The sequence below is a fragment of the Opisthocomus hoazin genome, chromosome 1 (assembly GCF_030867145.1).
Source record: "Opisthocomus hoazin isolate bOpiHoa1 chromosome 1, bOpiHoa1.hap1, whole genome shotgun sequence".
NCBI lineage: Eukaryota > Metazoa > Chordata > Aves > Opisthocomiformes > Opisthocomidae > Opisthocomus > Opisthocomus hoazin.
In genome coordinates, this window is record NC_134414.1 from 100802051 (window position 1) to 100815902 (window position 13852).

Consider the following 13852-nt stretch of genomic DNA (forward strand, 5'->3'; position numbering starts at 1 on the left):
TCCCAGACTTGAAACAGTGATTCTTTTCATAAAGGCTGGAGTCCTAAATTTTCTAATGAAAGATTAAATTAGAGATTGAATATGATCGCAATGAGTATTTAATTTTAGCATCTTTGAGTGCAAGCCTGGTAGGACTACCTGTATTTGCACTTAAGACCGATTATACACATGCTATAATAGAACTCAGATGAGGTGATTATCGCTTTTGTGGTGATGGACATGAAATATTGGCTGTGGCACTTCCAGCATCACCCATTGTTCTTCAGGAACTTAATAGTATCCAGCATTATGAAAATAGATATAAGTATAGAAGTATGCAAAAACTTGTATTAAATTCTGGATTATGTAGGTTCTTTACATAGAAATTCACTAGCCTGTATACTAAGAATAGAATAAATGTAATTCTAATAGTATCTGAGGTAACTATTCCAAAGAAAAATCATTTTTGCAGTGAAACTGAGGTCAGTCCTATTCACATTCAGATGAACAGCTGTAGTCATGCTTTCTCTTAACATTGCCAGCATTCTGAAAAGCAAGTGATGATTGATTGAATAAACTCTTTCTCAGGTGGGTTAAGCCATTGGTGCTCTATGTATGTGCCCTGAGGTAAAGCAATTAAGAGTAATAAAATGCAAGTCAAATTAATAAAAGATTGCTTTTGCAGTCTCAGGTTGATGAGGGTAGTCACAAGTTCATACCTAGTGAATTGTCACGGAGCTCTGCATTCTTACTTTTCCCGGTTATTTGGGTCTGCTATTGGGGGCCCATTTCTCTTTCACATATGGAGCCTAAGTGACAAAGCATCTTTCTCTACGGCAAGTTCTAAACAAGGTGGGATATTACTCCATAGTGGTATTCTATTGCACTCTCCCTCTTACTCCAATACAAGATGTTTTCATCCTTTTATGTAAAATAGTATGAAGCTAGGACATCCAGTTGCTTGGATCTGGAAATGCCCATAATACTGAGCAGCTCAGCCACTGCTCATTATCAGCTCGTGCAGGCAAGTTATAAATGGGAGTTTCTGCTAGATTACTTTGTGGCTAAAGTGTTAAGCAAGTGAATCAGTCCAAATGGAGTTATTTTGGTATTTCCATATAGAATTGACACACATACGCACATAGTTCTGGAAGCTCTTTCACATGGGTAGACAGTTTTAAAGGAATTTAATTTCCTATCTGTAAAATTAATGTAGGCAATTGTGTTAATGTAATTTCACCTATAATGTATGTTGCTTTCATATACTTTGTCTACCAAAGTGTTCTCTGTCAGGCAGGGTTCCATCAGAGTGGACTTAATGTCATTACAGAGAAGAGAGATGGAAGATGCAGTTCTTCTGCTATAAGTTATCTTTTCTTCTTTGCTAGCCTTTCATAGTCAGCTCAGTGCAGTTGAAGCCTCTGACTAGGAAAGTGCTTGAAAGCCAGATGGTAAAGCATAACTAATTTTTATTTGTGGATCTGACCATTATCATAATCTACCCTGCAAAGATAAACATGGAAATATTAAGCAGTTGTGCTTGTCTTACTATTGTTAACTGAAGGCTTCTGCATGGATTTAGAGTGTTCAGTCAGCAAAAGCCACAATACATTGTTCCTGCAGCACCCCAAGTTCTGTGAAAAAGATTAACTTGTCTGACATTTTGAAAAATCAAAGAATACATTGTTCACATCAAAGCAAGCAAGAGATCAGTTCTACAAAGGATGTAACTATCTAACATAATCAGAAAGATACGGTAAAAGAACTCCAATAAGGTGCTATCTGGATTCCTTCTTATCAGAAAGCTGGTAGGTAAGGTCCAGTTGTATCTCAGAATAAGCAAAAACTGGACATGTATGAAAAGTCATGACTTTTAACCAAATTGAGAAACAGAATGGAAGATCAGAAGGGACATACTGAATGTACTGGTAAGTACTTGTGTAGTATGTGCAAGGTATTCTTGCAGTGAAACTACCTGTATGTTTGGATTTTTTGTTTGGTTTTGGAGGTTTCTCATTTTGGTTTTTTGGGGTTTTTTTCACTCTTACTTACACTTTCTGCATAGTACAGCACAGTTGGAAATGTCTTAAATTTGTAATTGATGTATTTAGGACATGATGGAAAAATAACAAAATACACAGTGGGAGATGTTGATCGTATCATGGGCCTCACAATAAAAAGATTAATTCTTTGTCCAAAAGACTTCTCTGAGGCTTTGGTATTAACACAGATGCCAGTTAAGTTAAGTGCTAACGAACACTTTTAAGAAATTGTAGTCATTTACAACTCTCCTTCAGTGTGATTTTTTCAGCTGAACATATTTTTCTTGTGCATCTTTACTGATTTGATTTTTTTTTTCCTCAGCGTAAATGGTGGTTATAATAAAATCCAGCAAATGTAAAGTTTACAAATCATGTAAACAGTAGTTATTCTTTTTTAAAAAAAAAGAAATTAGTATTGTCAGTGCCAGAAACAAGATGTATTTTTTTTTTCCCCTGTAAAGGTGTAGCAGAGAAGACACAACTTCTGAAACTAAATGTTCCTGCAACCTTCATGCTTGTGGCTCTGGATGAAGGTCCAGGTCCTCCAATTAAATACCAGTATGCTGAACTGGGGAAACTATACACTGTTGTGTCACAACTGATCCGTTGTTGCAATGTGTCATCCCGGATGCAGTCTTCTATCAATGGTATAATGGCTAAGTTTTCCTGAGAGTAGTTGAATATAGCAGTAAATGTCTTTTGTGCGTATTTAACTATTGTGTGTAAAATGGATTAGCTGGGAAAATTTTGCCTTTTATGTTTAGGAACTCCTTTTGTTTAAAGACAGAAATCTCTTTGCTGTAAGCAAAACTGATTTGCTATACTAAAAACAACAAGACACAAATCAGTTCTATATTTTGTGCTTCTTGGCTTACTCCTTACAGATACAGGAAGACAGCTGAGTAGTAAAGTAGTAGTTTGTACATTACAAAGTAATAATGATTTCAGAATAGTTTAAGCTCTTTTTATAAAGAGTAGCATAAAGATCTGTTGATTCGGACTAGGCAATAAAATAATGCATTATTTTCATGTTACCAGCACAGAAGTAATCTGTACAGGAAAAACACTGTAGCAGGCTCTGAAATAGCTAAATACTGCTTATCAGTAAGGAGATCTTACATTACTATGGATAGCTGTTGAAAATTATTTGGTGCTTGTTCGCAGTCAAGACAACAGACAGAAGCCAGCACTTTAAGTAATGAAATGTAAAGATTCAGCTAGAAATTGGTCAACCACAGTATAAATCATTAGTATCTCCAGTAGTTGAATAGACTGCAGTTATTTTTGAGAAATGGTGACAGAATATTGGGCTACTTGGACTTTATAGCCTATATATGTACACGTTCTATCAAGCATATTTTAGAAAACCTAATTAGGAATCTGTAGAGAAGCTATTTAATGGCAAACTCATTACAGCTTGATGTGTCAGACTATAAAGTCAATAGGCTATAATGTGCTATAGTAAGATTAATGAACTGAAAATTTTACTGTGCTATAATAAGCTTCAGAACCATTTGGCAATTTTGATGTGGTTTTGTTTCCAATGCGTTATTTGAAGCTTATACTGAAAAGATACTCTACCTATGAAAAATAATTGTATATTCGCTCTAATTCACAATATTGTAGTAAAAAAATGACTTTGTATCAACATTACTCTGACTACTAATTATGATTACTGTTTGCAGAGTAAAGTTATTTTTTGCTTCAGCTTATTAAGCTAGAAAAGTTCTCCCTTGGACTTCTGGGCATCTGCAAACAATAACTCAAAACACTGCCACATTTAGAAACATCAGGAGCAAATAAGCAGTCTTTCCTTAAATAAAAATAAACTTGCTAAATAAGATACATTAATTTTTATTCTTTTGAGAGTATATTACTTCTCTCTGCATTCTAGAGATTGACGGGACTGTTCTGACATAAATACTCCTCTGAACCCTTTCCCATTGCCTAGTGAAGTCAGTTAGACGTTGTGTCCTGAAATAACGATAGATTTGGGCTGTGTTACACAAGCCATGAAGCAGATAAATTCAGGAGATAAGAGGATTTCACTGAGGAAACTCTCAGTAATTTCTCTGCTTGCATTATGAATACGTCTCCAGCTGTTCTGCTTTGTCACTGCATAGTCTTATCTGAGAGGCAGAAGTAGCTCGCTCAGGCAGCAAGTGTCAAGCTTCGCAATGAGAAAATTTAGTTATTTCATGCCATAGTAGTTTTCAAAGAAGATCAGCTGTTGGGGAGGGTTTGGGTTTCTTCTCCATCTGTTGTTTTTTGGTGAGTTACACCAATTTATATTTTGTTGTGTCTCCATTGAAAGTACTTCAGTACATTTTAATCTGTAATAACTGCTTATTCTAGGTAATCCCCCACTTGCCAACCCTTACGGTGATCCTAATTTGTCTCAACCTATCATGGCACTTCAGCAGAACGTAGCAGACATTTTGTTTGTGAGAACTAGTTATGTGAAGAAAATTATTGAAGATTGCAGCAACTCTGAGGAGACCATCAAATTGCTTCGTTTCTGCTGTTGGGAGAATCCTCAGTTCTCTTCCACTGTCCTCAGTGAACTTCTTTGGCAGGTAAAAATAGAAAGCTAGAAGAAAGATGGGGGTAAGAATGTGTATGATGCAAGATTCTGTATTTATATATAGGAATGTTGTATTAAATACTGAACAGATGCTTGAGAAATAAAGTTTCCTTAAGATGGCATCCTCTGTCAGTATTTACAGTTTTAGGTCTATACATCATGTTGGAATACTATGAGAAGTCCTTTTATGAGTTTAGGACAGCAATCGACCTTTTATGAGTTAGGAACACTATGTTAAGGATGGGAAGTAAGTGAGGTGAATGCAGGAGCGTTTTCTGAAGCTTTTCTGTTGTTATCCATAAAAGAGCTTCTTACGTTGCGTGGAAAGTTAGAATCGTTTCCAAAGATCTCCTTTGTATTTATTTTGAGTAGGTTAGTAAGGTTCTATTTTACAAGTCTGCAGAACGTACTTGACCTCAGACTTGGGAAAGAATCTTTGGGACTGTCTTGTTTTTGCTTTATAATCTCTGTAATGTTAGTCACACTTTTGCAGTCCACATAAAATTTTTGACTTCTGTTAGCTCTTCTTTATATTTGCCCTTTTTTTTTTCCATGTAAGCATCACATTTTTCTGTGTCCTTTTGTTTGGCACTGGAAAGACTCATACTAAAAATCACTTTGTTGACATTTTGCTAGCCGTGTATTTTACATTTTAGGACAACCTTTGAAAATAACCTTTGAATGTACTGTCTAAAAGTAGAACTATTAGTGAAAAACACCATTTTGTAATTTTGCATTTCTAAAGGTGTTTTGTAAGGTAGCTTCTTCAACAGCTTGTGCTTGGGGCTTCAGATCAGTTGTGTTAGAAATTCCTGAGGAAACATGTTGTCTTTTACAAAACGTACTATATTAAAAAAAAAAAAACCCACAATCAAAACAAAAACCCAGTAAAACCACAACCCCCCAAAAACACTGATACAATCAACATTTTAAAAAAAGTATGCATTGTATCTTGAAATTACAAGTAAACTTCATTTTAAAATGAGTTGTGTTCTTATATTGCACCATGTAATCCGTATGCTTCAAGGAATGCTTCCTATATTCTCTGCATTTTTACTTTTTAAGGTTGCATATTCATATACGTATGAGCTTCGACCTTATTTGGATCTGCTTCTGCAAATCCTATTAATTGAGGACTCTTGGCAGACTCACAGGTTAGTATTTGCCTGTCTTTTTATAATTCAAGATTATTATGTTTTATACAGCTTGTTGTGGTTCTGTTGCAAATCCTTTCAAGAGGTTTGTTTTAAATATATATTAAATCAAAATACAGGAATAAAGTGGGTTTTTTCCACTTCAATCTCAATTTTTGAGATCTGACAACAATTTTTCACCTTAACCTTACTGAACTACTGAGAAATTTGCTGCTTAGTCTTACAAACCCAAGATTTTTCACATACAAGAGAATGTACCATTTAGGCTAAACTCATTGGTATTTACTGTGAGGTGCTTTGATTCTTAGAAACATCTCATTCAAGAGGGTGCAGTGACAGCCTGGTCTTGCTAAGAAGCATGTCAGTCATAGTAGTGATACCAAGATATGCATAAAGTGTCAACCTGGGAGAAAAGTGCATTTTTTTATGTAAATATTCTCTATGTGATCACATTTCAAGAGAATTTTAACTTCAATATATTAAATTTTCATTCAGTTTCAAACCTAATTTTTGTATGTCTACAGATTGAGGCTTTCGAAAGTTGAGATTAACAAATGTAATTATTACAAATACTGACTATTTTAGAGAATAGTTAATTTTTCAGAATTTTTATATAGAAATAGTAGTAGATGAGGAACACAAAATAAATATCATCAACATGCCACCTGTCAATATTTCAAAATGTCACTGTTTCATAATAAGTGAATATAGGTAGTATCAGATCTACTAAATCATTTGCAACTATGTCTCATATGACATTTAAAATACTTTGAGTAAGCGCACACTTGCCATGTGCAGCAAGGGTGTTGAAATGAACTGAAGTACATGACCTGTAGGCTGCGCTTGTAGGATTTTGTCAGTTGCCTAGCCTGACTTTAGAAGGTGCTCTAAGAGAACGTTGTGGTCTGGCTTACTGCACTCGAAAACCTGAAGTCTGAGTTGGAGGGATTTCTTCCATTTTCTTCATAGGAATTACAGTTTGTGTAAGGGATGAGAGTACCCTTTATACGTAGGCTTTTCAGTTTTGCATGTATATGCACATGTAATGCATATGTAACGCAGTTTGTATTTCCTGATAAAGACATCTTATGGAAGTATTTGTTGAAGTCCACGGAACACTGGAGAATGGACATACTTTAGTAGATGTGAAGTAAAATAATGTATTTTAGGGTGGAAACACAGGTGAGAAATCATGGAAGTGGTTGTTTGGGATAGTGCTATGTTTGAAATAATGGGTTGTGAAGGAGGTTGAATGTTGAGGTATGGTTTTCACTGTACTTGGAGATGTACATCGCTTTGTATTCAAGATTGCAGTCTCTGGACCATTGGAGTCCATTGGAATTGTGTTAGGCTTCAGCAGAGAGGTAGTAAGCGGCCAGCTGCAGTCATCCTCTTGATTTCTTGCTGCCGCTTTTGGCAGTAGCGTTATCTCTGTCCTGTTCTTGGTTTTGCGGTGATAATCATAGAGTTTAATGATCTTTGTCTTCTCTTTCAAAAAAAAAAACAACCCAAATAATGTAACTGTCCATAGCAAATGGTAATATCTTCTCACTTGTAGAAAACAAGCGTCATCTGATCTTAGATAGTGTGCATCCTTGGGTGCTCCTTGTGTTCTTGTCCTGTGAGATGGCTGCTGCTGTCCTTTGGCACCAGACCTGCTCTCATAAATTTCTCTTGATTTGAGAAGTTTGAGATGATAGTGTTAGAAGTACCATTAAGTAAAGCTTGTGGTCACTTTGCAGATGGAGCCTAGGTTGTCAGCTGCCTGGAGTCTATTCACTGACTGTTGCCAGTGCTATGAGGAAGAGGGCAGTTGCTTTTCCTGCAGTGAGTGTAGCTCTGCAAGGCATCAGTGTAGGTTCCATGCCCTACTCTAACTTTTTTTTCAAAGCCAAAAGTATGTCAATTGTGAGTTCTTGCAGTTTCAGGGTGGCATTTAATTCCTCTACCCTTGTTTGAGAGCAGAAGGCACAGAAAGTGGGCTTAGTTCCAGGGAATGCCCAAGTCCCTTATCCCCATGCACAAATATGTACCATTCAGTCCTCTTCAGAGGAACTGCATCTAGGAGTGTATCTTTGAGAAGCATAACTGTGACCTAGGTAACCATTCTGTTGAGGGTTTAACTTTTCCAATTCTGTAAGAACCTATTGGGTTAACAGGTCTATTTTGTAAATGCAGTTGATTTTAATAATAAGTAATAAAAATTAACCAGTTAAAGTTGATTGCTGTGATTCAAATTAATCATACTTACATGTTTTGTATATCTCATTCAGAGAGTTTAAATATTACCAAACTTGGTAAAATCAAAAGTTATGTATGTGCTGTGTCAAGTTAGTTTTCTGTTTTAAAAAAAAAACTCTCGCTAAAACCAGAAGTCGGAATACGAGCTGTCCCTTTTATAATTACATTGAAAGTGAAGCCTTAATTCAAATACTAAAACTCTAACACTTGAAGGTTTTTTGATTGGTGGTTTGTTTTTGTAGGATTCACAATGCACTGAAGGGAATCCCGGATGACAGGGATGGACTATTTGACACCATTCAGCGCTCTAAGAATCATTATCAGAAAAGAGCTTACCAGTGTATAAAGTGCATGGTAGCTCTCTTCAGCAACTGTCCTGTAGCCTACCAGATCCTTCAGGTGATACTTTTCGTTCTGCTTCTTGCTGCTTTTTTCCCAGTTCTGTATATACCAAAAAAAAAAAAAAAAAATCGAAACTACCATTACTGAGCTATCATCGCCTTGATGAAATGATGACTTCCAAGTACAACTCATTTGAATGTTCCTATATCAGAAGGTCAGTAGATGGGATTGAGAGCAGTTTGGTTAAACTTGCACTCGTGATTCTGGGATGCAGCTGCAAATCCACAGTCTTCATTTCAAATTTGAAGTTGTCTTTGTGCAAAAACGGGGTATTCCAGGGAGTCTTTTAAACAGCAGCGTATGTGTTGGTGGTCTGTTCTTTGATAGCTGATGGTATAGGAAGAGAAAAATATTTTGATTTTAAAGAACAGAGAAAATAATTCCAAATGGTTATTTTTCTGTCTGCAGAGCAATGGAGATTTGAAGAGAAAATGGACCTGGGCAGTAGAATGGCTTGGAGATGAGCTTGAGCGTAGACCGTACACTGGCAATCCCCAGTACACCTATAATAATTGGTCTCCACCAATACAAAGCAATGAAACATCAAATGGCTACTTCCTAGAGAGATCACACAGTGCTAGAATGACTCTTGCAAAAGCTTGTGAACTCTGCCCAGAGGAGGTAAAGAATCAATTTGACTTCTGGTTAAAAAAAAAAATCTAAAAAAATGAGTGAAATACTTCTGTAAATAATTAACCTTAGCAACAGTCTCCGGACATTATAGAGATAACGCTTTTTAGAAGTATTTTATAAATACGGATTTCTATTTTTGTTGGCTTCAGTTACATACTCCTATGCATTTTTACATTTCTATTACTGTTTCTGTAGGCATCTGTCACTTAAAGAATTAGCAGTATAGAATTTAAATCGACCATTTAAAGTAGATTATGAATGGGTCTATTTTTCCAATAATACGTTGATAGTAGGAATTTGTGTAGTACAATACAAGCTATGGGTGATGCGGTGGGGTGGAATTCTTCTCCAGGCATGCCTGAAACTATCACTTGCATGTAGGATTGGTTCTGGATATAAGAATCATAATACATTTTATCTAAGTAAATTAAATGTTTCTTCAAACTTCAGGAACCAGATGATCCCGATGCCCCAGACGAACATGAGTCTTCTCCACCTGAAGATGCCCCACTGTATCCCCATTCACCTGGTTCCCAGTATCAACAGGTAAAAGCTCAGAGTTGAACCATTTATTCAGAGTTCCAGGTTAGCTTTTTTTTAGCATTTATGGTAACTTAAATTGTAGACATTTAGCCAGAAGCATGTTATTGTCAAATATCACACTTGGAGGAATAAAGAGAAGCCTCGGTTTTGCCAGGACCAGTTTTACCATCAGAGTTTCAGTAGAGAATTTTAATGTTATCAGATCAGGGCATTAATCATCTGTAGAAAGAGCCGGGGGACAGATATCATCAGTCTAGTACATACTGAATTTGATTCTGTCATATTTGTTGACATCAGTAGTATTTTGTGAGTTGCTTTCTTGTTTTTAAATACAAAATCAAGCCTTAAGGCCTGAATTTCAGTTTGGGTAATTGGAAGGCTTTCAGAAAAATGCAGATGGTTTTGTTGTGTGTAACTTATGCTTTGAGCACTGATCTCTAAATCCTAAGTACATATAAAATCTAAATTTGTTTATATGTTAAATGACTGCTTCGTTAATATGTTTCAGTGGAAAGCCAGGTCTGAAAGAAATCATAACCAGGTTTTTTTATGAATTGACTAAATTAGTAGATCCCCCATTTTTTGTTCCCATTCATTTCCTGTATTCCAAATCTGCTAATTTAATTTCCTTTCCTGCCCAAACCCATTTTCCCTCCATCTTGCTTTCCTTACTTGATGTTCTCAGCAGAGCAGTTGGTAAGTGATGCAGATTTTCCCACTCCTTTCTGGGCTCTGAATTCAGACACATACCGTAACCTCACCGTTACCCGTGTGATGTGTTCACTTTCTTGCAAGAGATGGCATTTCTCACTAACACACACAATCCTCATATTCCTAGTTTCTCCACAGTTGGTTAAACCTTGCAAAACAGTAGAGTAGTAAGATGTTTTCATTTGCCAGATATGCGTATAACTTTTTAAATTGGGGCAGAGCATCTGCAGAAAACTACTGGTCTGGATTTCATTCAATTCTGTAACATTAAAGTTTTCCCTCTTAAAAATCAAAGTATGCTGCATAAATACAGGTGTGCTTTTTCTGTTGTCATAGGAAAAAAATTCAAGCTGGTTGAATCTTTTGATAAAATACATGCACAGTTTAATGTCCGTAGCACATAGGTAGCCTCTTTTCGTCTCCTTTTTGTTTCTTTCTTGCTGCTTTTGCTTTGCATGTAACTGTGTTGTTATTCAAAAGCCGAGATTGCAATTTCAGCTAATCCTCTTATCTTCACAAGTTGAAGGTTTGTTGTTTACCTTCTGTGTAAATGAAAAAGGTAAGTGAAAGATGTGATTCAGAAGAATAAAGCAACTGTGATGTCTGTTCATATAGATACTACTCCATGAGAAGTTCAGTTTGCTTGAGGTTACCTGTCTGTGGTCTGAACGTAAAAGGGAAAAGCAAGTCAACTACTCGGGAGGCAGCCCACAAGTTTAATGTCCCTTTAAAATATTTGTGCTTTGTTGCAGAATAACCACGTGCATGGACAGCCATATACAGGCCCGGCAGCACATCATATGAATAACCCTCAGCGAACTGGCCAACGAGCACAAGAAAACTACGAAGGCAGTGAAGAAGTTTCCCCGCCTCAGACGAAAGATTAGTGAAATGCACATAATCAATTAACTTGCTCCATCAAGACTGTGCACCCAGGCCTTACAGTCCAACCTTTCTCTGTGTCTGGCTAATATTTAAAACTAGAAAAACTATTCCTAATCAACATGGAGTGGAGAGTCTATTCACTGTCTTATCTGCAGAAAATTGCTGTCAATATATAACCCGCCTGCAGTGGAAAGTGTATAGTGTTTTGTAATAAATGGCCTGATGCTAATGTGTAAATGGCAAAGGTGTATATAGTATATTAATGTTTGACTGTTAATTCTTGAGCAAGAAACATTTTTTTTTCGTCTTGATGAGACTCACAGATCTACAAAAACAAAAAAATAATTTCTTGATATATCTGCTGCGCTCTGCAACCAGTGTTGCCTGCCTCACGGCAGTCGGATCAACTCCTTTATGAAAAAGCCTATCCATGTCAACCACAAAAATAGTTTCATGTTAATTCTTTGCCACTGGAGTCGATTTTACTATGAGCAACGTAATGGCTGGTAACCTTTTAATTATTTGGTTGATGTGGAAAATTGGTGATGTAACATTGTTTCTAGATCTTTTTTCATTGCCTTTTTCATTCTGGTATTAGGTTAATCACTTTGAAGCTATAGTTATGCTGTAACATTTAGCATGGCTTCACACCAAGTTAGTGTAGCCAATGAGGGGGGAAAAAACCGTGACAGCAGTTGTCCCAGTGTGACAACTGTATTGCTCAGAACTTTTTCTTCTTACACCTAGACTATAAAATAGGGAGGGAAAATGTGACAAACAAGTGGTTTTCAGTTTCACATATGTTCCTCACATCTGATGTTTGACAGTTCTGTCTCTGGGTGGGATAAAGAACACTTAGTTTTCAGTAATAGGAATTTACAAGATTTAAAACAAATATGCAAAAATTTGCTATGCCAGGATGCCTGGAGCATAATAGACTGTATTTGGTGTGCTTGTTTTGTTTCTTTGGTAGAGCTTATTAGATAAACTTCTAACACTTTCCTTCTACTGCATCCCAGTGAAGAGGAAGTCAACAAAATCACACAGTACTTGTGAGTGCCACTGCACCAAGTTAACTTGCTGGTTTTCTGCTCGTTCACAGTTCTACTTGAAAGCAAGAATTGTCTTAGCTCTTTATCCATTATACAGGAAATCTTAACATTAGAAGCAGGGTTTAATGATAAAAGAAACTACTGGTTAGTCAAATTCAATTCTGAGGTATCTCTATTCCAGAATAAACATTTGTTTAAAGACTTCAAGAAACGCATCAGTAAATACTGTATTTAAATGAAAATTGGTAACTTGAATGTGTGTAATTTTTTTGGAACCTGTCTAAAAACCAAATACCCCTGCAAAACAGATACAGCCCACCCTATACTATTTAAATATTTTGCTGTTTTATTTTATAGAAATTATTTTGCTGAATTCACAAATAGAATTTGATTTAAGAAGACTGTTTTGTCCTGTGGTGTGTGTTGTTTTTTGGGGTTTTTTTTAAATGGACTGCACAGAAAGGTAAATTCTGTGCAGTGGCACTATGCTGAATTCTGGAACAACAGTCACATTGAGATTCTGTGCACAAAAAAAATTGGCCCTTAAGAATAAAATAATCAGGACAATTACACTGTAAAAGTTTCTTAATGTGATTTATCTTGTACTTTTTGTATGTTTTTATATATACATATATATATTTAACGAGCACAAGCTTGATGGTGTTTTTTACAAATGAGTTGATAGAAACAAAGCTGCTTGTCAAATTAAAGGTCTGTAGTTTTGAAATGAACAAAGGAAAATTCGGTCGCAAGTGCATTCTTATGCATTTACTATAACAACGAAGAGACATAGAAGATTTTTGAATATGCTGTGTAGCGATGATCACTTCTATGCTTCCGTTTTTTCCCTAGTGCTCAAGTTAATTCAGATTTTTTCATAGTTTTTTAGTAACACCATTTTACCTGGACCTAGTAAAGTTGGGTGAAGTTTTCCCATTTACATTTGGGAACGCCAGTTGGAGGTTTAACTCAAAAGTTCTACCCTGAGTACTCGAGTTGAAGTAGTTCATATTTATTTGGACCAGTAATTGTTAAACAAGCTATCTCAGAGGGGATTATTACGTATTTTTTACTATATAGGTAAAATATAATGTGCTAGTTCAGCCTTGCCAAACATGTTTGCTTTTAATAGTGCAATGATTGTAGAGACAGGTCAAACCTGTGACACTCTAAGGCTGTGACTCTTTTCAGTCGTACCGACCCCTGTCCCTGGATGGGGAGCGGCTGCAGTGGCGGTTGTTGTTCAGGCGGCAAATTTAAACTTCTGTGCATCTTTGTGACTTTGAAGAAGGATAGCCTGTGCTGTTTGTTGCAGCTGCTGCTTTGGAACAGATAGCTACAGTAAAGGTGCAATGTTTTCTTCACTCTGGGCAAAACAATTTTGAATTGTACTTAACAAATGTTGTACAAGCAAAAAGTTTCGTATGCATGTTACTGTCACAGCATTTTGGCAGTGGTCATTTTCAGGCCATACACAGTACCTCATTGTTGATGGCACACTTTAAAATGGTAGTCCTCAAAGTGCCTAAAGATTTAATTCCCCCATCGCTGATTTTGGTTCCGGTTTGTGTTTAGAACAGTTACTAGGGAATATCTGGTCTTCCATAAAATGAGCCAGTAAATAGT

General features: G+C 36.3%; 1 protein-coding gene across 1 annotated transcript in view; it reads left to right on the forward strand.

The window, feature by feature from the left end:
* The window catches only part of USP9X (ubiquitin specific peptidase 9 X-linked), a 106311-nt gene extending 93505 nt beyond the window's left edge, over nucleotides 1–12806 (forward strand). Inside the window, exons 39-45 of the mRNA XM_075430749.1 lie at nucleotides 2483–2668; nucleotides 4377–4597; nucleotides 5671–5759; nucleotides 8243–8399; nucleotides 8811–9023; nucleotides 9486–9581; nucleotides 11042–12806. Of these exons, the coding sequence (XP_075286864.1) occupies nucleotides 2483–2668; nucleotides 4377–4597; nucleotides 5671–5759; nucleotides 8243–8399; nucleotides 8811–9023; nucleotides 9486–9581; nucleotides 11042–11176 (1097 nt within the window). The 3' untranslated portion in view covers nucleotides 11177–12806. The remainder of the gene's footprint in view (nucleotides 1–2482; nucleotides 2669–4376; nucleotides 4598–5670; nucleotides 5760–8242; nucleotides 8400–8810; nucleotides 9024–9485; nucleotides 9582–11041) is intronic.
* The last annotated feature ends 1046 nt before the right edge of the window (nucleotides 12807–13852 follow it).